This window comes from Dendrobates tinctorius, unplaced genomic scaffold (assembly GCF_039654945.1).
Source record: "Dendrobates tinctorius isolate UK_male_01 unplaced genomic scaffold, ASM3965494v1 ptg000338l, whole genome shotgun sequence".
NCBI lineage: Eukaryota > Metazoa > Chordata > Amphibia > Anura > Dendrobatidae > Dendrobates > Dendrobates tinctorius.
This window is the reverse complement of record NW_027362004.1, coordinates 2,399,221-2,424,844: the sequence shown is the minus strand read 5'-3', so window position 1 is coordinate 2,424,844 and position 25,624 is coordinate 2,399,221. Positions and strand designations below refer to the sequence as shown.

General features: G+C 45.6%; 1 protein-coding gene across 4 annotated transcripts in view; it reads right to left on the bottom strand.

Annotated features, from left to right (window-relative positions):
• LOC141074858 (uncharacterized) overlaps window positions 1–25,624 on the bottom strand; it is a 120,701-nt gene that overhangs the window by 57,921 nt on the left and 37,156 nt on the right. For 2 of the 4 annotated variants that reach the window (XM_073562127.1, XM_073562124.1), the window contains exon 2: window positions 23,120–23,221. The exons of the other annotated variants lie outside the window; for them this stretch is intronic. In XM_073562127.1, coding sequence (XP_073418228.1) covers window positions 23,120–23,140 — 21 coding nt within the window. In that variant the 5' untranslated portion in view covers window positions 23,141–23,221. The remainder of the gene's footprint in view (window positions 1–23,119; window positions 23,222–25,624) is intronic. 4 annotated transcript variants of the gene reach the window in all.

Genomic DNA, 25,624 nt, shown 5'->3' with positions numbered 1-25,624 from the left:
ACAAGTTACACTGACGGGTAATAAAAGAACAGGTTGCTACCCATGTTTGTCATATGTATAAATTGTCCACTAATGTTAAAGGGTTCTACCTTTTAACATCATGAAACCTCTAAAATCTATCAGATAAATCAATTTCTAACATGTAACTCTGATTACGTGATATATCGCTTGGAATGCCCCTGTAAATTGTGGTATATTGGGGAAACCACATGGGACTTTAAAACCAGAATAAACCAACATCGGTATACTATTAGAAAGAAGAAACTTGATTTGCCGGTCCCGAAACACTTTGTTGAGTGTAATCATACTGAGAGGGACTTGAGATTTAGAATAATTGATTATGGTCCCTATACAGAGAAGGGGTGGGAATAGAGAACTCATACTTAAGAAAAAGGAACTGAAGTGGATCTTTGAGCTGAATACACTAAAACCAAAAGGGTTAAATGCTTAATTTAAAATACATACTGTTATGTGAAAGTTCCTCTGTATGTGCTATATTGTAGATCTATGGAAGCATAGGGAATTAATTTTTTGTGATTATCCCTGATTTTAATTCTTTCATTCTTTTTTAGATATATCACTATTTGTAACAGTGTTGAAATTACCCTGGTGAAGATATTAAGTACATGGAGGACAAATGGACATTTGTTAAAAAATTTTTTTAGATATAAAAGAAAACTTTTTTTGTAAAGTGACTTTTTGACTGAAAGGTTTTTTCTATGAATAAGGTTTTTTATAATGGTTCTGTCATGAGGCCAGCCAATTATTTATTAATTTGATGACTAGTGGATTATTATAGCTGCGGGGATAACTAATATATTGCCATTTAGTTACTGGGGTGAATCAGGTGGCCTGATGAAGGTCATGTGGCGCACGTGAGTGGCTATTTTGATAAACCGGAGGCAACCCGGTAAGGGTGTTGTCCGGGGTTCCAGGGCAAACTAATAATATTAAAATCCCTTTAATAAAAGCAGCTATATAGATTCACTTATACAGTATGTATAAAAAATATTCTAAGAAATACCAGCGGTTAAAAATGTTTGCAGTGATACTGTGACAAAAGGTGCTATAAGAATAGTATGTCAATGGTGCTGCATGGTTTAAGCAAAACGCTGGATTTAATATATAATATCAATAATAATGAAGGACTAGTAGCGTTATTTGACTTTCTGCCACATCTAATATGGCGTTTTTGTTTTTTTTTTAAATTCGTTTATTAAACCATAGGCAGTTTTACAACACACACATACAGTGGGGAAAAAAAGTATTTAGTCAGTCAGCAATAGTGCAAGTTCCACCACTTAAAAAGATGAGAGTTGTCTGTAATTTACATCATAGGTAGACCTCAACTATGGGAGACAAACTGAGAAAAAAAAATCCAGAAAATCACATTGTCTGTTTTTTTTTCATTTTATTTGCATATTATGGTGGAAAATAAGTATTTGGTCAGAAACAAGCAATCAAGATTTCTGGCTCTCACAGACCTGTAACTTCTTCTTTAAGAGTCTCCTCTTTCCTCCACTCATTACCTGTAGTAATGGCACCTGTTTAAACTTGTTATCAGTATAAAAAGACACCTGTGCACACCCTCAAACAGTCTGACTCCAAACTCCACTATGGTGAAGACCAAAGAGCTGTCAAAGGACACCAGAATCAAAATTGTAGCCCTGCACCAGGCTGGGAAGACTGAATCTGCAATAGCCAACCAGCTTGGAGTGAAGAAATCAACTGTGGGAGCAATAATTAGAAAATGGAAGACATACAAGACCACTGATAATCTCCCTCGATCTGGTGCTCCACGCAAAATCCCACCCCGTGGGGTCAGAATGATCACAAGAACGGTGAGCAAAAATCCCAGAACCACGCGGGGGGACCTAGTGAATGAACTGCAGAGAGCTGGGACCTATGTAACAAGGCCTACCATAAGTAACACACTACGCCACCATGGACTCAGATCCTGCAGTGCCAGACGTGTCCCACTGCTTAAGCCTGTACATGTCCGGGCCCGTCTGAAGTTTGCTAGAGAGCATTTGGATGATCCAGAGGAGTTTTGGGAGAATGTCCTATGGTCTGATGAAACCAAACTGGAACTGTTTGGCAGAAACACAACTTGTCGTGCTTGGAGGAAAAAGAATACTGAGTTGCATCCATCAAACACCATACCTACTGTACAGCATGGTCGTGGAAACATCATGCTTTGGGGCTGTTTCTCTGCAAAGGGGCCAGGACGACTGATCCGGGTACATGAAAGAATGAATGGGGCCATGTATCGTGAGATTTTGAGTGCAAACCTCCTTCCATCAGCAAGGGCATTGAAGATGAAACGTGGCTGGGTCTTTCAACATGACAATGATCCAAAGCACACCGCCAGGGCAACGAAGGAGTGGCTTCGTAAGAAGCATTTCAAGGTCCTGGAGTGGCCTAGCCAGTCTCCAGATCTCAACCCTATAGAAAACCTTTGGAGGGAGTTGAAAGTCCGTGTTGCCAAGCGAAAAGCCAAAAACATCACTGCTCTAGAGGAGATCTGCATGGAGGAATGGGCCAACATACCAACAACAGTGTGTGGCAACCTTGTGAAGACTTACAGAAAACGTTTGACCTCTGTCATTGCCAACAAAGGATATATCACAGTATTGAGATGAAATTTTGTTTCTGACCAAATACTTATTTTCCACCATAATATGCAAATAAAATGAAAAAAAAAACAGACAATGTGATTTTCTGGATTTTTTTTTCTCAGTTTGTCTCCCATAGTTGAGGTCTACCTATGATGTAAATTACAGACGCCTCTCATCTTTTTAAGTGGTGGAACTTGCACTATTGCGGACTGACTAAATACTTTTTTTCCCCACTGTATAGTACAAGGTGTTAAGCTTGATACAAAACATACATATGTTCAGACAGCATGAAGACGCGGGGCAAAATATGTACATCAATTGTGTGTAAATAAAGCAAACATAATATCAATTGAATCACAGTAGTGTTGTGTTATTGTACCAGTAATAAAACCTGCCTAGCTTCTAAACCCTACCTACATCTACCAAAACATAAACTATTCCGCAGCCTACGTCTATATAATGAGCAGTTTACTGTGCGACATCTCCGCTCTGCAAAGTGAGGTGAGAGGAGTTCCACCTATCCCAAATCTTTTTAAATTTACCCGGGCACCCTCTATTCTGATACATTGTACGTTCATATGGGATAATCGAATTTACCAGAGTGATCCAGGACCCAAGAAAAGGAGGCGAATTTACCACCCACCGTAATGCTAGTACCTTCTGTGCCATGAACAGTGTCTCCCGTAGAAAAATCCCACCAAAATGGCCCCATGCCGCCTCATCCCACACGCCAAACAAACAGATCAGTGGCTCAAGAGGAACTGGGGGTTTGTACCAAGGATGTTAATAATAACGTCACCTCCCTCCAGTATTGCACAACAACAGGACAGCACCAGATCATATGAATAAAGTCCGCATCTATTGAATGACATCTCAAACACTCCGATGACGAGTATCGGCCCATCTTAAAGAGTCGAGTTGGAGTCAAATATGACTGATTAATATATATAACTGTATCATCCTGTTGTTGGCAGACGGAGACACCCATATTGGTTACTCCAGGATTTCTTCCCATTCGTCACCCTGTGTATCCGGGATGAGCCTCTCCCATTTCTTCTTAACGGAATCTAAGGCACATTCTGTCCCCACTGACCACATATATGTATATAGAGAGGAGACGAGACCCTGAGGGCCCTGTGATTTGAGAATCACTATCAGGGGTAGAGACGAGATGGCATTATCTATACCCATACATCTCACGTGCGCTTGAAAGGCTGATCTTAGTTGCAAATAACGGAAAAACTGGAATCTCGGAACATTGCGATTAACCTGTAATTGCTCAAAGGACACCAAAGTTCCACGATCGTATAGATCACCTATCGTAGAGACACTATACTGAACCCAGAATTCGGCGGATGGATGTTCACGTAGCACCGGGAGGTAGTCATTATTCCACAGGAGCATTTCAGCTATATCCCCAAATCTAACCACCCCTTAATGTCTTCATATCGATCTTGCCAGACGAAGCAAAGGTAACAGTCCGGAGACATTTATCTTCCTCATTTCTAAAAAACCCAGTGGGCAACTAGTCCCTGCAGCATGAAGAAGATGACTCTCAGAATTCGGGAGATGACCTCCAGGCATCCATGTACTTATGGCCTTGGCCTGTCCAGCTAGATAATATAAAAAGAAATCGGGTAACACTGCCCCTCCTCGGCCTTTGTAAAGTGGTTAATTTAAGTTTAGGCCTGGCTTTCCCCCAAATAAAGGATGTGATGTGGGAATTTAGATTAGCAAAAAAGGATTTGGGTACCACCACCGCACTATGTTGAAGAAAGTAACTGAGCTTGGGGAGTAGTATCATCTTAAATAAATTAATACGTCCGGCTACAGACAGTGGAAGTTTACCCCAAATCGCGAATTTACCTTTGACCATCTCCAGCAATGGTTGTATATTGAGTTGTAGATCAAATTTACTGCCCTTAGAGATATGAACCCCAAAATATTTAAAACTAGTTACAATGGGCAGTAAGGAGAGAGTCTCAAGTTGTGGCATTGGAGCATGGGAAAGAGGCATCAAAGCAGATTTCTGCCAATTTATGTATAGGCCAGAGTATTTACTGAATTTATTTATGGTAGCAATCACTCTTGGTAGGGTCTCCTCTGCTTTGTCCATAAATATCACCATATCGTCAGCATAGAGGCCTATGGTATCCGTTCGACCTGCTACTTCTACACCAGCAATGTCAGGGGAGGATCTTATACGAATTGCCAGCGCCGCAAGAGCAAAAAGGGCCGGAGAAAGAGGACACCCCTGACGAGTTCCCCTATGCAGTGAAAATGATTCAGATATGGAGTTATTTACTATGACCCGGGCCTTGGGCTTCATGTATGGAAGTGCTCTTACCCGGCATAAAACCTGTCTGATTAGGGTGTACAAGATCTAATATAACTGAATTTACTCTCTTGGCCAAGGCCAAATCTACATTTACTAGTGATATAGGCCTGTAAGATCCACAATCTAAAGGGTCCTTCCCCTCCTTCTTAAGAACTATAATATTGGCCTCATAAAAGGACTCCGGCATACATCCCCCCTCCCAAATCCTACGAAACACTGTCAACAAAAGTGGCGCCAGTACATCCTGATATTTCCTATATAACTCCACAGGGAATCCATCCGGCCCAGGGGCCTTCCCAGAGGCCATGTCTTTTATGGCATCCTCTACCTCCTCCAGAGTGAACTCAGCATCTATAAAGGCCTGTTGGGAAGGACCTAGAGCAGGAAACTATGTCTAGCAAATAATTTAAACACTCCGGGCCATCCACATCCGTCTTAGAATTATACAACTATAATAATCAGAAAAGCATTTTAGTATCTCCTCAGTTGAGGAAACCATAGTACCACCCGAATCACGGATCTGTAGAATTGTATTAGTTGTGTTATGCTGTTGTACTAAGTAGGCCAGAAACTTACTCGCCTGATTCCCCATTTCGAATTAAGACTGCCGGGCAAAAAATAATTTACGTTTCGTTTTGGTGTCAGTGTACTGAGCATATAACCTTTGAGCGGTCAGCCATTCTACCCTATTACTATTAGTTTGATCCGATATATAGGCTGCCTCTGAGTCCTTCAGACGCCGCTCCATCTCGCCATCCTCCTCCGATGTCACCCGTTTAATGTGAGAAATCGTGGAGGATAGACAACCCCGCAAATAGGTTTTAAGAGCATCCCAAAATATATTGATATTTCGGGGTGGGACGACACGAAGCAGCGTAACTGATCTATTGTTCTATCAGGGGGTGTTATCAACTTCAGCCAAAATGGCATGGAGGCTGAACCCTTTTCTATTAGTCGATGGCCCATATTTAAGCTTAAGGATAATTGGGCTATGATCCGAAATCCCCCTGCCTCCATGTTTAATATCATCCACCCACGCCGCCAGACTGCCAGACCCAAAAATGTAGTCTATACAAGACAGAGAGCGTTTAGTGGAGGAATGACAAGTATATTCCCTCGTCTCTGGATGGCGCACTCTCCATAGATCCAGCCACCCACTACCCGCTATGAATTGTGACAGTTGGGATGTGTCCCGGGGGGGACTCCACCCTGTACTCAATCACCCAATCTCAATCAAGATGGCTATTCATGACCATATTAAAATCTCCCATACAGATGACATGTGCGTCCAGGTAATTTAAAGCAAAGCTCAATGCCTTCTGAATAATTGACATAGTGGCCGGAGGGGGATTATAAATACGAAGAATGACATATTTCTGAGAGTTAATCAGCGCATGCACGAACACAAATCATCCCTCGGGGTCCTTCCGGGCCTCCCTGACCTCCCACCGAACATCTTTATGAATTAACAGAGAAACTCCCCTTGAGTAGCTAGTGTGAAAAGCATGTATAAACCATTGCACCCACGGTTTCTGTACCCACCGAACTGTATCTCTAGTCAGGTGCGTCTCCACCAGAGCCACAATGTGAGGACGGTAGTGTCTAATTTGTGAGAACACCTTAATTTTCTTTCGAGGGGTTTTTATGCCTCTCACATTCCAGGTCATACAAATCAGCTCAGAACCCATTCCCGTCTATCAAGATATGGTGCATAGTGGCGCCAAAACCAGGTGCAGAGTGTCGACATATATAACAGAATTTGGCGTCGGCCTCTATCTAAACAACTATAAAAATTAAAACTTTTGAAAAAGAAAAAGCAAAACAGGAACCTAATAACATAGGCATACAGTCTTACGCCCCCATCAAAAAATAAACAAGGGGATACCATCACTGAGTACTGCGTCCGGTATAGCTGGTATCTTGGAACTCAACGGGAGAGCTCCAATTAGACCATTGATTGAAAGGATCTGAGGTAACAGCCGTCACATTAGGACTCCTTTGCAGGGGATCTCCCATGGGACCGCAGCCATTCAGTCGCCTCCGACGGATATGTAACAAATACGGAGGAACCCTCATGGACAACTCTGAGCCGGGCCGGATATATCATCGAATATACAATGTTCCTGTCTCTGAGTCGCTTCTTGACCTCGAAGAACTGCGCCCGCTGTTTCTGCAGCTCCACGGAGAAATCCGGAAAGATGGAAACTACAGCATTGTTGAATTTAATAGGACTTTTCAGGCGTGCAAGACGCGAAGTGGTATCTCAGTCCTTGCAGTTGAGCAGGCGTGCCAGGAATGGTCGAGGCGGGGCCCTAGGAGGCAGGGATCTTGTAGGGACCCTGTGAGCTGTCTCAACGGCGAACATCGAGGAGAATTCATCCCCCAGGGAGGTCTTAAGCCAATCTTCCAGAAACTGCTCAGGATGCTGACCTTCCGAGCGCTCAGGTAGTCCAACAATACGGATATTATTTCGGCTCATTCTGCTTTCTAGATCATCCGCCTTCTGCTTCCAAGCGTTTATGGAGCCCGCCACCTTCGTTAATTTAGCCTCCATAGGTACAAAGGTATCCTCCACCTTGGACACTCTCGTCGCCACCTCCGTAATGTGCCCCTTCATGGGCTGCAGATCCTGACGGAGTCTCCCCACCTCCGCATAAACATCCTCGACTTTCTCCGTCAGAGATGTCCTGGTCAATGAAATAGCCTGCATCAACTGCTCAGAGGCTTGTTTAAGGGTCAATTCCTCCGGTTCCATCTCCTCCTCGCCCCCAGAATGGGGATTTTTGTGCTGAACTTGAGAGGTTGTACTCCTAGTATGCTGCGCATTTTCAGCGGGGTCAGGTCTAGCGAACGCTTTCAAATTTTCCGCCGCTCCTGACCCTTTAAGTCAGCTCCTCATGATTGTCTGCAGTGTGTTCTGATGAAGAAATTGAAGCATGTGGTCCAGGTATTGCCCACTACAGGTGGAGGTCACAGCGGGTCAGGCAATAGTTAATTATGGGGCTGGCTACAGAGAGATGTCTGAGGGATAACAAGGAGGGCAGCCAGGTACAGCCTAGATCTTTATGGCCCGGGGAGGGAGGGGGGGTCCCGCAGAGGCAGCTGCAGTGGGGGGGGGAGGGTGCACAGAGCCTCCCCCAATGATGGCGCCAGCCGGCACAGTGAGCGGGTAGGTGGAGAGGGATACCACGCGGGGCCCGTTTTTCCAGGGCACTCATCACGCGCTCGCTCAATGTAACAGCCGGTTTTCTTCACTGCCCGGCGGCGGTGCAGCAACAGAAGTCGGCGCTGCAGCTCTCAGCAGCTGAGCTGCGTGTCCAAAATGGCCGCCGCCTCGTGGGGGAACCTGCCGCCCGCTCCTATCTCCCCGCAGCCCGCTCCAGAAGCCGTCCTCCAACCTGCCACAGAGTGCTCAGGGGGGTCCTGGTGTCCAGGGTGGTCAAGGCAGCTACAAGTAAGTCGCCAGAAGGGGGTCCATGTACCAGGATTTATCAGGATTATGAGCTCTCTTCATCAGCGTCCTCTCCCGTTCACGGCATAGCCACGCCCCGCTAATATGGCGTTTTTGAAGTGATGAATACACCAAAGCGCCTGTGCAGAGAAGGAAAATGCCACACACGCTCTCCTATTGGCTGGCTAAACATGACAGAGCTGTTGACTCATAGCACATGCGCAGTAGAGCTATGGGAACGCCAGATACAGCGTTTTCAGTGTTCATGGCATCCTCCATGTGGTGGTATGTAAACTAAAGGGATTAGATGAGACACTGTAGTACTGTATTATTATGATTAATGAGCAATCACAAATACTATAGAGATGGAGCATAAAGATTGTGACAAGCGAACAGCACATTTTGCACTATTTGCACATATGGATCCTATTGACTATAATGAAAAATTGTATGCACCTAAATGTATTTTTGTAATGTAAAATGATTGACACCATTAAGAGATTGCTATATGGTCTATAAAAAGACACTTTTTTGTAACGCCGACCTCCGAAATTTTAACTTTGGACCCCCCCCCCCCCCCCAACTGCAAAGAATGGAAAAAAATTTAAAAAAAATAGGCATTAGACCTACCGGTAATTATGTTTCCAGGAGTCCATCCTGACAGCACCAGGGAGGACGTCCCTCGCCTCCTTGCAGGGACAGGAAGAGCACACAAGAGGTTATAACCAGTCTCCACACCCATTCCCTCAGTGTTTTTCCAAGTACCACACTGTGGACGATGCAACTGAACACTTTATTTACAGAAACATATTATGACATATGACATCATTAATTCGGGAAGGGAACTATCCGTGCTGTCAGGATGGACTCCTGGAAACATAATTACCGGTAGGTCTAATGCCTATTTTCCAGGCATCCTGTCCCTCCTGACAGCACCAGGGAGAGTACCAAAGTATCCCCTTAGGGTGGGATGACTGCCTGGAGAACTATTCTCCCGAAAGCAGTCTGTTGGTTAGATAACACATCTAATTTGTAATGCTTACAGAATGTGTCCAACCTGGACCAGGTTGCAGCCCTACAGATTTGGTTTACTGAAGCCCCTGCTCTTTCCGCCCAGGGAACTGATAAAGCTCGTGTTGAGTGAGCTTTTAACCCTTCTGGGGGAGGAACCCCCTGAGAGACATAGGCTAAACTGATTAGCGATGTTATCCATCTCGCGATGGAGGCTTTTGAGGCTTTTCTCCCGTTGTTTTTCCCCCCAAAGAGTAGAAATAGGTTATGGTCCTGTCTCCAACCCTGCGTGGCCCCGATGTAATCAATAACTGCCTGCCATACATCTAATTCGTGCAGGGCCCTTTGTCATTTGAGGGGTTCTCAAAAAAGGAAGGTAAAATTATTTCCTGGTTTAAGTTTTGGACTGACGCAACTTTGGGCAAAAAGGTGAGGTCTAATCTCATGATTATTCGATCCTCCCAGATTCAGAGATATGGGTCTCGGATAGATAGCGCCTGTATCTCACTTATCCGTTTTGCAGTGGTGATCGCCACTAAGAATGCTACCTTCATGTTTCGATGTGAGATGGGCATCTCCTGACTCTGGATAAAGGGATCTGAGCAAAGGGACCACAGGACAAGACTAAGATCCCATGGGGGGATTGACCTCCTGACTGTGGGACGTAACCTCTGAGTTGCCCTGATAAATCTTATTACCCAGGGATGGGAGGCCAAGGGGTAGTCAAGAAAGGCGCTTAATGCCGAGATCTGGACCTTCAGCGTGCTAGGCCTAAGTCCTTTATTAAAGCCTGCCTGAAGGAAATCCAGTATCTTTGGGATGTCTGGCTTTCCTTCCGCTGAGTCGGGCCTGCCACAATCCAGACCGAATCTTTTCCAAATTTTGTGGTATATCGCAGAAGTTACGGGTTTTCTGCTGGACTGAATGGTCGATATGACCTGGTCTGACAGGCCTCGAGCCCTCAGGATCTGCCGTTCAGGATCCAGGCTGACAGGTGACGTCTCCCTGGATCTTGGTGAAGCACCGGCCCCGGTGAATGATGTCTTCCCTCTGTGGAAGCAGGAGTTGTCGATCTTCTGCCATAATCCCCAGGATGGAAACCAGCTCCTTTTCGGCCAATAAGGTGCTATCAGTAGCACTCTTGCCTGATCCTCCTGAATCTTCCTGAGGATGGCTGGAATGAGAGCTATCGGGGGAAATGCATATGCGAGAGTCTGTCCCCACTTCTGGCTTAGGGCGTCTACCCCTTCTGGATTGTCCAACGGATTTAGAGAGAAAAACCTGTATGTCTTCGTATTCTTTCTGGTTGCGAAGAGGTCTATTTGCGGTCTTCCCCAGCGCTGGCATAAGTTCTGAAAGATCTCTGTGTTCAGCTCCCACTCCGTGGGACAGATCTTCTGCCTGCTTAAATAATCTGCCACTGTGTTTTGCGAGCCTTCGAGATGGACGGCTGTTACTGACAGAACCGTATTTTCTGCCCAGAAAAAGATCTTTTTTGCCAGGTCCTGGAGTGCCCAATGCCTTGTTCCTCCTTGATGCCAGAGGAAGGATACCGCCGTCACATTGTCCGATAGAATCTTTACGTGTTGATTTCTTAGTTTGTCCTGATTTCTTCTTAGGCCCTCCCATGTGGCGTAAAGTTCCTTGTAGTTGGAGGAGGTGGACCGCATGTTTGCCGGCCATTTTCCCTGAAGAATTCTGCCTTCTAGATGAGCCCCCCAGCCCCATTTGCTGTCGTCTGTAGTGATTATGACGCAGGGGGAGGTGATCCAGGGGACACCTTTCCTTAGGTTTTGTCGCTGCATCCACCACACCAGGGATCTTTTTACTTCTGGAGACAAGGCCATTTTCTTGTCTAGGGAGGTCTGGTGACGATCCCAGGCGGCCAGTACTTCTTTTTGAAGGGTTCTCGCATGGAACTGTGCCCATCGGACACAAGGGATGCAGGATGTCATGAGGCCCAGAGCGCGCATGGCTATTCTGATGGAAACGCGGCCTTTTTGAAGTTCCTTCACGCTGTCCCGTATCCTTGTCTGTTTTTCTGGTGGTAAGAAGGAAGTTCTGCTTCTGGAGTCCAGTAGGACCCCCCCCCCAAAAAAAAAAATCTTTCTTCTTTCTGGTACTAGGTTCGATATTTCTTTGTTTATGATCCAGCCCAGAAACTCTAGAACCTCTATTGTCTTCTCCTTGTGTCGCCGTAGTTCTTCTGCCATTCTCGCCACCAGGAGGAAGTCATCTAGGTATGGAATGATTATTCCACGATTTCTTAGGAACGCCACCACTTCCGAAATTAGCTTCGTAAAGACTCGAGGCGCCGAGGCCAGACCAAAGGGAAGACACTGAAATTGAAAGTGGCAGGTCCGATTCTGAAGTCTTACTGCAAACCTCAGGAATCTCTGTGACATTGGGTGAATTGGCACCTGATAGTAGGCACTTTTCAGGTCCAGGGTACACATCAGGGCATTCTTGTCTATCAGATGGACTGTGGATCTGATTGACTCCATTCGGAATTTTTTGTACGTGACCCAGGCATTTAAGGGTTTCAGATTTATAATGGTACGGGATTCTCCGGTTGGCTTCGCGATGGCAAATAGGGATGAATAGTGGCCCGCCCCAATTTCTGCCCGGGGAACAGGAATTACCACCCCTAAGTTTGCCAGTTCTGTCACGTCGACCCACATCTGGGAGTAGTCTTTTATTCTGCGGGGAGAAATGGACCTTTCGGGGGGAGGGTATGAAAATTCTATTTGGTAACCCTCTGCTATTGTCCTCAGTACCCACTGATTTTTTGTGATCTGAGACCACTGGGAACTGAATTCTCTGAGTCGACCCCCTATGTTGGTATAGTCATGTTCTCCTGGATCTAGTACGTGATCCAGAAGGGGGGGGGGCTCTAGATCTTCCAGCTCTAGAGTGGGTGCTACCGTAGGAACCCCTCTGAGAGCTCCCCTGGTACCTATAGTACTGCTGCCTTCTATATCCCCCGGGTCTACGAAAGGGCTGGTCCCTAGGATTCTTTTCCTCAGGGAACCCTTTCTTTACATCAGATGCTTTTTCTAATATATCATCCAATGCTGGGCCAAAGACTTTTAACCCAGAGAAGGGAAGGGCACAGAACTTGTTTTTAGAGGCTCCGTCACCCTTCCAGGTCTTTAACCAGATGGCTCTGGGTGCCGAATTTGACAAAGAGCCACTCCAGGCGGAAATTCTAACAGATTCCGCCGAAGCATCGGCTAGGAAGGCTGTGGCTGACTGCATGATCGGAAGAGAATCTATAATTTCCTCCCTTGGGGTTTTGTTAAATGTTCCTCTAACCGGCCCAACCATAAACACATAGACCTTGCTACCGAAGTAGCTGCTACGTTTGTTTTAATTAAGGCTGCTGTTTCCCAGGCCCGCCTTAGTAGGTTATCCGCCTTCCTATCCATGGGGTCCCTCAGACTAGACGCGTCCTCAAAGGGGATCGTTGTTTTCTTGGCTACTTTTGCCACAGGGACATCAATTTTGGGAACTACCTCCCATTCTTTAATGTCCTCGGGGTTGAAGGGGAGCCATCTCTTAAAGTCCCGGGATATCACGAGATGTTTTTCCGCCTCCTCCCATTCCTCCAGGACCATAGCTTGCACATGGTCGTTCACTGGAAATACTACTTTCCTCTGCGCCCTAAGGCCCCCGAACATCATGTCCTGCCTGGACTGAGGTTTCTGGACCTCCTCAATCTGCACAGTGTATCTGACCGCCTGAACCAGATTGTCTGTATCATCCGAGGAAAAGAGGTATCTTTTCCCATACTCCGGTTCGCTAGTGCCCAGCTCGCCTTCTTCCTGATCCGACTCCAAGGAGAATCTTCCTCCGAACTAAGCTCCATCTCCTGTCTGGTTCACTTAGCACTGGGGCCTGGACTGGCTGGCTGTGACTGGGACAAGGTGGCCACGGAAGCCTGAACCTCCTCTCGAATCAGCGATCTCATCTACGATAGGAGGGACGGCTGTTCGCCTTTCATTACTTTGGCTGTACAAGTGTCACACAGCAACTTCTTGTGCTTGATGGGGAGCTTAACTCTGCATACGGGACACTTATTGGGCTTCCCTGGGTCTTTCTCCGCCTGTTTGGTCGTGGGAACGGGAGCTGTCGGTTGTGCCTTTTCCCCATCCGGGTCGATTCTGCCCTGGTTCTCCATCGCTGTTGACAGCCTCTGCGAGGTCAGGACAGGAGGGTGCTGCCTGTCTCGCTGATAACGCGCTCTGCTCCGGCGTCGTAGGGGGCTCGTCCTTCCCTGGTCTCTGTGGCTGAGGGACCCCAAGCCAGGAGGGTTTCAGCGCCGGGGCCGCTTCACAGGAGGAAGGATTGACAGGGCCGCCCGATCCCCTGGACCCCTCCGGTAAGCCGACTCCTCTTGTGCATCCCTCCGTGCAGGGACAGGAAGAAACACTGAGGGAAAGGGGGTGGAGACTGTTTTTAACCTCTTGTGTGCACTTCCTGTCCCTGCAAGGAGGCGAGTGACGTCCTCCCTGGTGCTGTCAGGAGGGACGTCCTGGAAAATTATGTTTTGAGCGACAGTGCTTGCTATTTCAGTCTGCGTCGGTTATGCATGGAGCATCACGGATCCCCTTTTTTTGTGCTAAGAGCCACGAAACGTGGGGAATGGACTTGAGCTTGTCACTCGAGCACCCACGATATTTGGTGCATACCCGAGCACCCGATGCAGCAATGACACCATTCAATATGACAACCTATTGTTATCAAATTGTGTTGCACCTGTGGGTTCAAAAGTCACGTCAGGGGCTCCCCAAACACGACATGGCATTCGCTCTATTGCACCAAATTTTGCGTTCAAAACGTCAAATGGCGTTTCTTCCCTTCCAAGCCCTGCCGTGCGTGCAAACAGTGGCTTTTCCCCCACATACTGGGTATTGGGGTACTCAGGAGAAATTGCACAGCAAATTTTGTGGTCCATTTTCTCTCGTTATCCTTGTGAAAATAAAGTTTGGGTCTAAAGTAAATGTTTTTGTGAGTTAAATGTTAATGTTTTCCTTCCATATTGCTTCAGTTCTTGTGAAGAGACTAAAGGGTTAGTAAACTTACTAAATGTGGATTTGAACACCTTGATGGGTGCAGATGTTATAATTGTGTCACTTATGGGTATTTTCTGTCATATAGACCCCTCAAAGTCTCTTTAAATGTGATATAAAAAAAAAAAAAAAAAAAAAAAATTGTGTACTCACCGTAAAATCCTTTTCTCCGAGCCACAAGACCATGGGTGTTATGCTGCTGCCACTAGGAGGCTGACACTAAGTGAATACAAAAATGATTAGCTCCTCCTCTGCAGTATACACCCACACGCTGGCTCCAGTTGAAAAAAGTTCAGTGACAAAGCAGTAGATCATACACATCAAATAAGGGTACAACACGTCAAAGTAAAGAACAAGCCAACCCATCAGCCTAACAGGGCGGGTGCTGTGTCCCCCAGTGAGTGGCTCGGAGAAAAGGATTTTATGGTGAGTACACAAAAATCCCTGTTTCTCCTTCACCTCACTGGAGGACACAGGGCCATGGGACGTGCTAAAGCAGTCCTTGGGTGAGGAACTGACATAGCAGATCGAACCCTACGTACCAACTGTCTAGAGATGCGTTACCGCCGCCCGAGAGATCCTCCCGCCCAAACCTGCATCTGCGGAAGCATGAATGTGAATATTGTAGTGCTTTGAGAATGTATGCCAGACTGGACCAAGTCGCAGACTTGAAAACCTGTTCAGCTAACGCCTGGTGCCGAATGGCCCAAGAAGTGCCCACCGACAGAGTGGAATGTGCCCTAATCCCCGCTGGGATAGGCTTGGCTCTGACACAGTGGGACTCCTGAATAGCCGAGCGTATCCACCTGGCTATTGTGGATTTTGAAGCGGCTAGTCCCTTACTGTGACCCTCAGGAAGAACGAATAAGTCATCCGACTTATGGAAGGACGCCATCCACTAGACGCACCTTCTGAGAGCTCTCACCAGATCCAGAGTGTGAAGAGCCCTCTCAACAAGGTGTAATGTTTCTGGGCAAAACAAGGGCAGGACAATGACCTCATTAAGGTGGAAGGAAGAGACCACCTTGGGCAAGAAAGATGGGGACAGCTTGAGAACCACCTTGTACTGGTGGAAAATTAGGAAAGGAGCTCAACAAGACTTGGCGACTAGCTCTGAAACCCACCTGATTGACGTTACCGTGACTAGGAAGGCAACCTTCCATGAAAGTTGGGTTAGCCAAACGGTCTGCAGCAGTTCGAAGGGAGTCCTCCTGTAGAACACCCAGGACCAAGTTAAGGCCCCAGGCATCCAAATGCGTTCTATAGGGAGGTACCACATGGGAGACCCCTTGAATGAAGGTCTTCACCTGCGGCTTGGAAGCGATCCTGCGCTGGAACAAAACTTATAAAGGCAGAGATCGGATGTTTGAGGGAGCTAAGCGCTAGGCCTGAGTCCAGGCAGGTCTGAAGAAACTCCAAAATAGTGGGGGATGGAAAAAGACGAGAGGACGACGACCACGGTCTCTGCACCATACAAAAAAAGCTTTCCAGGTGCGGTGATAGATGTGTAACGAGTTCTGGTGGAAAATCAGGCCCTGGAAGAGCAAATCTGGTCAATCCGGTAGTCGCCAGGGAATGCCGACAACAAGTTGCACCAACTCTGCGTACCATGCCCGACGTGGCTAGTCGGGACCGGCTAGGATCCCCTCCACCTTGATCTTCCCTATGACCCTCGGAAGTAAAGAAAGTGGGGGAAACACGTACGGAAGATGAAACTGACACAACGGGAAACCCAGTGCATCCTCCCCAATGGCTTCTGGATCCAGGGACCGAGCTATGAACTCTGGCACCTTGGCGTTTAATCTTGATGCCATCAGATCCACGTCCGGAGTCCCCCAGCGATGACCGATCTGTTGGAAGACCTTCGGATGAAGTAACCACTCTCCCTAGGTGAAACACTGACGGCTGAGAAATACTGCCACGCCCGGGATGTGAACTGCTGACATGACTGAGTGATTTCTCTCTGCTCAGCGAAAGATGTGCTCCACCTCGTGCATTGCCGCCCTGCTGTGGGTGCCTCCTTGATGGTTGATATATGCCACGGACAAGGCGCTGTCCGATTGAATTTGGATAGGACAACCCGCCAGGAGATGATGGAACCGCCGCAGGCATAACCATGAATCTCCAGGACGGTGCGACTCTCGGTGCGACTCTCGGGGTGACAAACACCCTTGGGCAGTGTGGTGACGGAAGACAGCTCCCCAGCTGAGAAAGCTGGCATCAATAGTGACCACCAGCCATTGAACGGGGAGAAAATTTCCCCTGGGTGAGAGAAAACTACAATGTTCACCACCTGAGCGCCTGCTTAATCCGCGGGGACAAGCGGCATAGCCGGTCTAGGGAGAACGGGTTCCTGTCCCAGGCTGCCAGAAGCGCATTCTGCAGAGGACGGAGGTGAATCTGGGCGAAGGGAACAGCTTCCATCGCTGCTAACATTTTGCCCAGGACCCCCATGCGGAATCAGATGGAATGAGGAGACAGGCGACAAAGTGCCCAGGCTCCCTGTTGAAGGACTAAGACCTTGTCTCGAGGTAGAATCACCAACCCTCAGGAGGTGTCCAGGATCATCCCTAAAAAGGATATCTGCTGAGCTAGAACAGGGGAAGACTTTTTTTTTTTTTAAAGTTTATCATCCAGCCCTGGCAAGAAAGAGTATCCAAAGTGATACGCACGCACTCCGCGCAGGCTTGGAAGCACTGTCCCTTGATTAGAAGGTCGTCTAGGTAAGGCAACACTACCATGCCCCGAGAGTGTAGAATGGACATGAAGGCTGCCATGACCTTCATGAACACTCTGGAAGCGGTGGCGAGGCCGAAGGGCAAGGCTGTGAACTGGAAATGTTCCTCGCGAACAGTGAAGTGCTGGAACTTCTGGTGGTGGTGGTGGGGAATCGGGATATGAAAATACGCATCCCGGATGTCAATAGGTGCTAGTAACTCCCTCTTCTCCATCGAGGTGATGACAGAATGGAGGGACTTTATTCTTAAGTGTCGGACGTTGACAAACTTGTTTAGGAGTTTTAGGTCCAGCATGGGCCGCACCAGTCCATCCTTCTTAAGGACCATGAATAGGTTTGAGTAGAACCCCTCAAACCTCTCGTTTTCTGGGACCAGAATAACGACCCCATCTTGGCGAAGCAAATTGATGGCTCGGTAAAAGGAAGAACCGTGCCGGCGGACAGGAAGAAAATTCTATTTTGTATCTGGAAGACACCAGATCACTGAACCATTCGTCGTGAACGACAGAGAGCCAGGCATGATGAAACAGGAGAAGGCGACCACATATTAACAGTCTTATAGAGGGTAAGGCAAAAAACATCTGCTCACAAAATAAGTCTTATAGAGGTAAGACGATAAATCAAGGCATAAAGTTTCAAATTAAATCTTTATTAATGTTTGACACAAAAGGTTAAAAAAAAAATGATAAAATGATATGGGTCAAGCTTCAGGAACATGAAAAGAGTATGGGAGCAAGGAATCACAAAAGGTGGGTACCAACAATCATATGCACAGAGTATTCAGATGAACTCAAGTGAGATGGAAAAAACCTTCATTGAAAATGATAGGTTATATAAGGGATGGGAAAAAAAAAAAAATCAGGACTAATTCATAAATAAAGTGTAAATATTTGTAATGAATTAGTAACATCCCAAATGGATATAATCAAAACCTATGTAAAAAAATGACCAGTGCATGACAAAACCAGCCAGTATATACGCACCTTACAATGAAGAGATTTGCCACATACAAGTGAAAGTCAATAAGTCATGAACAAGCTAAACGAATGGAAGTGAATGACAAGGAGTACCTGTAAAGTGCCAAGTGCAAGAGATCCAGCTACCAGGCTTCTGACCTGTGAAGCATTTGTCCTGCCACCCTCTATGCCGCCGAACTATGTCCTGAAACTCGGGATGGTTGGCGAACACCTTATGAGGACGTTTGATTTTCTTGAAGGTAACCGCGTGATCCGGGGCAGAAAGTCCTCGTCAACCTTCAAAGTTTGGTTGACGGCCTCAATAAGAGTATCCACTGTCGTTAGTCCAGCGAATCCAGGTCGAGGAGTCTGTCAGACTAGTACTCAGTACTGTTCGCTGCGAATCCCTGGTGAGGAGGGAGCGAGAAACGGAGTGCATGGATGCAGAGGCGCGAGAGGGCCCGGTAATCGAGCTATGGATTTGTTTTCTAGATGCCCGTGTAGCTTTTGACTGAGAACGTCCCCTGCAGGCCCACGGTTCCCGATGGTAGACAAGCAGACGAATGCCCCGACCCATGGAGGGATCTTGAAGGTACTCAATTGCTTTAGCTAGTAACGCCATGAACTGCGTGAGTGAAGAAACCCACTCAGGGGGCTAGGTACACTGGGGTAGGTTGTGGCGGAGGGCTCCTGAGCGCATTCGGGATCACAGGCCATGCAGAGTGGTGTACTCTGTCTCCGTGGCAACGAAGTCTGACAGGTGGTACATGATGTGAAAAACACTTTTGTTAGCCCTCTTGGAGACAGTGACATGGTATGTCCTGAGTCTGCTAAATGCTCCAATAGAGAGAATCGTGGCCAATTCCCAGTGAAATACTGCAGAGAAGTGCCAAAGAGATGCCTATCCATATCGCAGCTCAGCGCTTACCCAGGTCCTGGGGGACAGACCTCCCAGTGCCCTGCGCTCCTCTGCACAGGCCTCTCCAGTAGAAATCCGGCTGGATGATGTAGGATGTCCGGAGTGAAAATGCAGCCAGGGAAGAATCACCGTGCTACACGTGCAGAAGCGTGGACGGTAAGAAAAATGGCTGCCAGGAATAGCAGAAGCAGTCTCGTCTTGAGCGAGAAGTGCCAAGTGCATGGGCGGAGCCGATGGCGCAACACAATGCAGTGGGAGGAGCTTCTGAGTTGCGACCTAGCACATACCGAAGCCGCAGGCTGTTTTCTGTGCCGGCCGGTTCGCGACCGGGGGGGGTGTCTATCTAGCAGGGATTGTGGCGTGCGCTACAGGAGCCCTCCTGCACAGGATCCAAGCCACACTTACCCGCCATAGAAGCTGAAGCGCAGGACCCATTCTTCTGCCCGGACTGCTCTGCAACCAAGTTAGCTGCTGCAGGGTGGACAGTGAAGGAACAATCCATCCACTTAAAGGTGTTTGTCAGTGGTGATGCAGTGGGGGCGCATGGATGCCATCAGTGCCTCAGTACATCCTAGAGGTTAATTCCCCCGGGCTGGGACAGGGCTATTGGTCCGGCTGTAATAAGCCTGGCTGCAGAAGGGGGTACAAGGAGGCGACACTCCATGTTCCCATCTGTTGGTGTGGGGAGAGCGGTGCCCAGAAGGGACCCTTCGCCACTAAAATAAAGCTCAGGCATACTTTACAACGGTGCAGGAGGGGGTACGTGGAGGTGACACTCCACGTTCCTGCCTGTTGTTGGTTTGGGGAGATAGGAACCCTGAAGGGATCTGTCAACCCTGTAATCCTTGAAAAAGTAAAAAGATAAAAATTGAAAAATAAAATAAAAAAAATTGTGGTCTGAAGACTAGACCCATTTGCCTCCTACAGACACTAAGCATGAACTAGTTCGGCTGAAGCCAGCGTGTGGGTGTATACTGCAGAGGAGGAGCTAATCTTTTTGTATTCACTTAGTGTCAGCCTCCTAGTGGCAGCAGCATAACACCCATGGTCCTGTGTCCCCCAATGAGGTGAAAAAGAAATTATGTTTCCAAAATTCTGATGATGTAAAGTAGACATAAGGTAAATGATAGTTATGAACTATTTTGTGTGACACCACGCTGATTTAACCCCTTCATGACCGGAGCTTTTGTCGATTTTTCGTTTTTCACTCCCCTTCTTTCCAGAATCATAACTTTTTTATTTTTCCGTCACTATGGCCATATGAGGGCCTATTTTTTGTGGGAAGAGTTGTACTTTTGAACAACATCATTGGTTTTAGCATGTGGTGTACTCGAAAACGGGAAAAAAAATCCAAGTGTGGTGAAATTGCAAAAAAACGGGCAATCCCACACTTGTTTTTGGTTGGCTTTTTTGCTAGGCTCACTAAATGCTAAAACTGACCTACTATTATGATTATCCAGGTCATTACGAGTTCATAGACACCAAACATGTCTATGTTCTCTTTTATCTAAGTGTTGAAAAACATTTCCAAAGTTTGCTAAAAAAAAAAAAAATGCAATTTTCCAAGACCCGTAGCGTCTCCATTTTTCGTGATCTGGGGTCGGGTGAGGGCTTATTTTTTGCGGGCCAAGGTGACGTTTTTAATGATACCAATTTTGTGCAGCTACGGTCTTATGATCGCCCGTTATTGCATTTTAATACAATGTCGTGGTGACCAAAACGTAATTCTGGCGTTTTGAAATTTTTTTCTCGCTACGCAATTTAGCGATCGGGTTATTGCTTTTTTTTTTTTTATTATTCATAGATCGGGCGATTCTGAACTCGGCGATACCCAATATGTGTATGTGTGATTTTTTTTTCTTATTTTATTTTGATTGGGGCGAAAAGGAGGGTAATTTGAACTTTTAATTTTTTTTTTTTTTTACTTTTAGCATGCTTCAATAGCCTCCATAGGAGGCTAGAAGCATGCACAACTCATTCGGTTCTGCTACATATGGGCGATGAGCAGATCGCCCATATGTAGCAGATTTACTGCATTGCTTTGAGCGCCAACCACCGGGCGGCGCTCACAGCAATGTGCCTGCAACAACCATAGAGGTCTCAATGAGACCTCTGGTTGTCAAGGTGTTATGGAAATATATATGTATTTCATATAGATCTCACTTGCCTGCTATAGGCTATATACTCCATATACTCATGTATTCTTATATAGCCATATGCATACAGATACATATTCACAGTTTGAACCTTATAACTAGTAGGTGGAAGTTGACCTGCTACCCAGTCATCTCATGATAGCATTATCTTCTGACCTGAGAAATATCTAGCAGACATAGGGAATGAGCAAGTAAGGCCAGATGGTCCAGCCGATATTGGAGACTTGCTGACGAGTGCAAGACTCCGGACAGTAAATCACGTGGTGTCTAAGTAACCCCAGGTCGGACACCCATATATGTTCATGTATTTAAACTGACCAATTAGATAAGAAGTAAAGCCTTTATGTTAATGAGTAACCACTCCTTTCTGTACAGGTGATAAAACCAAGTATATTCAATAGTTTCCAGAGTTCTGCTGGAATGAGCTGTTGCTAACCAAGTGTAGCTTCCTCTTTTCCTTTGAGCGCTCAATAAGACTCTGTCTAATTAGGACAGGCCACAGTACGCACAGGGGTAAATTCACCCAGCCAAAAAATCCACAACAATGGCAACGCGTCGCCAACCCACGATCACATGGCGGGGTCGGCGATGCGCTCACTTCCAGCCCGGCGGCCGGAAGCGGTAGTTAAATGCCTGCTGTCAGCGCTTGACAGCGTGATTTAACTAGTTAATAGACGCGGGCGGATGGTGACGCCGCTATCGCGGGCACATGTCAGCTGTTCATAACAGCTGACATGTCGCGGCTTTGAGGTGGGCTCACCGCCGGAGTCCACCTCAAAGCAGGGGAGTCTGACCGCTGCATACTATCCCGTCAGCAGTCAGAAAGGGGTTAAGGGCACAAAATGTTAAAGTTTGAAAATTGATACGTTTTCTAAATTATTTGTTTTTTTTCCATAAATAAACGCAAGTCGTATCGAAAAAATTTTTACCACTATCATGAAGTACAATATGTCCCGAAAAAAAATCAGGATCAGTGGGATCCATTGAAGCGTTCCAGAGTTATTACCACATAAAGTGACAGTGGTCAGAAATGTAAAAATTGGCTTGGTCATAAAGGTCAAAATTGGCCGTCACTAAGGGGTTAAAAAAATTGCTGCTATGCTGAGATAATCTTCTAAATATTTCCCTGCTGTATACTGTGTAATGGTTGTGCCTGACAAGGCAGGAACATTGTCTGATCATACCACAGCTTCTAGCCAATGGAGGATGCAAAAGAGAGTACATAGACATCATAGCTGATTTTTTCTTTGAGTTAAAACATTACTTAAAAACAGGAAGTGAAATGTTTTGCTTCACGAAAAAGAATAAGCTGTAATCCCATGCTGTTTTGCCTGAATCCTCTCTTTTGCTTCCTCCTTTGCCCAGGAGATGTGGTATGATCAGACCATGTTCCTGTATGGTGAAACCCAGCCATTACACAGTACACAGCAGGGGCACATTTGCAAGATATCTTAGCACAGGATTTTATTATTTATTTATTTATTTATTTTTTTTAAACACAACCAATTGTGGAACTTATTTTTATTGCATGATCTATTAATTACAATGTACTTTGTTCATGAGAAAAACCCCTTTATGGATTAAACTTTCACACTGAGCAGACGGTGTCCTGAGCAGTAAGCAAGCAAGCACATTTATGGCGCTGGAACCAGGTAAATTATACACGCCTCATGGCTCCATTCAAACCTATTGGCGTGCTGTATTACTTCATTCATGGGTATGAAAGTCCAATGGAGAAAGCACTGATTAAAGTTTCTGGTATATTTCTAGGAAAGGACAGAATCTTTCTAAAACTGAAAGTATGACATTTTAAAAGCGATAGAAATTATAAAAAAGAAAAAAAAATGATGTACTTACTAACCTTTTTAAAAATGTTTTTCATTCTTGATTGAAATTCCTGCTCACTTCTGTTCAGACCTTTTATGAAATCACTTTCTTCGTCAATCTTGTTAATGCCACGAGTCTAGAGCAACGAACAGACACTGGATAGATATTGTGGTGTGGTGCTTGTCACAAGTACTTTTGCAATTTACTGCTCATTAATATTTGCATCTGTTCTTGAGTTAACACTTTTCTTTACTGCTAGCTGCTTAGACCGAGAACGGCTGTATAGCTTGCAAGCACTGCTCTAATGCTGGCCAGGATTAAAAAGGCAACAGCTTGCTCAAGCTATCCTGATCAATGTCATAAGTGCTTACAAGCTCAATAGAAAAAAAGCCTATAAGCACTGTGCATATTCTACTGTCAAGCAGAAGTGGTCGGTCTCCAAAGCAAAAAGCTGGAAACTAAAGAAAACTATTAAAATGGAACCAGTTACTAACTGCGCAACTGCGGTCAGGTACATTTTGCTCTGAAATGCTGCAATATTTCAGAGAAAACGGCGCCCGGATGGCTTCTCCCTGCCCCAGTTAGGCAGCTTTTACATTTCCCGTGATATTGCGGGCCGATTTTGCGGCCCCAATAGATTTCTATGGGGCTGCAAAATCGTCCCGCAAAAATTCCTCGGTGCGTTTGCTCGATCTTTTATACGGCGTACGGACATGGCCCCCACTGTAATTCAATGGGGCCGCAAAAACAAACGGAAGTTTGTTTTTGAGGCGCACCGTGACTTCCGGTTTTGTGAACACCGTCCCGTCCCCCCCCCAAATACTACTTCAATAGTACTGGAAAAATATAAAAAGGCGATCCGCAAGATTTTTTGCGGCGCACAGTAAAAATTGCGGTGATACGGCCCGCAAAAACAGCGGTAAGTGTAAAAGCAGCCTTACACACATGAGACACACATACTTGGCTGCAATTGTGCAGCCAGGCTCCGATTCATGCTGAAACTCAGGCTGCATGAATCTAACACTGGCTCTATCATTTTAGGCAGGTATGTTTTACTCTGAAATGCTGCTGTGTTTCAGCATACCTGCCTGAAATGACATAGCCGGACTGATTCAAGCGGCATATAAATGAAAAAAAAAAAAAATTGAAGTCCATGGAAAAAAACACAATGTAACAAGCTCAACATACCCAAGTATTCTAATGTTTATATACTTGAATATGTAAAAAATTGTGGGCAAATTTTGCCTAATGGTACCCATCGTTTTACAGCAATGGTAAGGTAGAGTATAACCAAGAATGTTACCAACGGGTATTTTAATTTTACATATTTATCACATTCACTGACCAGCCCATAAATGAGGGGTCCTGCACTCTCCATTTACAGCTATAGCACCAAGTTGGGGGCTATACTCCTTGAGACATGTGTATCCTCTCTAACACGCACCCAAGATGTTTAAGCAGTGTGCTAGATAGATACCTAATTAATCACTGTGTCATCAGTGACCACCACTTTCAGAATGCATCTCACAAGGCAGGGTGGATTTGATTTAAATCTAACTGATTTAAATCACGATTTAAATCACTAGTCAGTAAGGCTTGATTTAAATCAAAGTTTCTACCTAAACTAGTTCTTGCTACTTTAACATGCAAGTAGATGAAGATTTTTAGAATCACTTTTTATATTACTTTTTTCTCCCCAGTTTAATGGGTTAATCATTCATATTTGGACACCACTGTTCTGTTGTACTTAGGAAGGAGAAAAATAATCCTGACCTTAATAACAATTTAAATAGATTAATTCAACTGAAACAATAACAACAGTACAGCATAAGTTATTTGCTTAAACAAACATCCATGTTTGTTAACTAATTTGGCTAAACAAAATATATATATATTTTAAGAAACTTAGACTGTCAGCCCAGCCGACACATGAAAAACTTAAATACTACTGTCCCTGCTGTCCTCTGTAGCTCACTTGTCGTCATCTTCATCATCATCTTCTTCTTTGTTCCTATTCATAATCTGGAAAAGAAAAACAAGCTTTCCTGCTTTATTGGGTCCCAACCGATTTCTCAATTTAGAATGAATGAGTCCAAAGGAAGAGAATATTCTTTCAACGCCTGCAGAAGAAGCTACTGCTGTTAAAAGTGAAATCATTACTTGAAGTCTCTAAATCCAAGCGCTTAAGTGACTTCCACCAGTTTACTGGTGTGACCTTCCTTAAAATATCTTCAGCAAACATATATTTCTTGAATGGTTCCCCCTTAGCTCTGAAGTTTATTATAGTTGGCATTAAAGATGGATGATTGCTGGATACCCATGTCATAGCTAACTCCTCTTCCTCAGCACTTAGGTTTTGACCCTGATATTGGATATTGACAATATTTGCCAAAAAATGAGCTGGAGTCAGTGCTTGTCCCATTCGTTTGTTTACTGCTTGTAATTTAATTCTGTCCATGTGTAGTTCTGTTTTTAAGTGTTCACTCAGTTCCTTCCAAATTTCAACAGCATCCGCAATAAAACAGCTATTTTTCTGTAT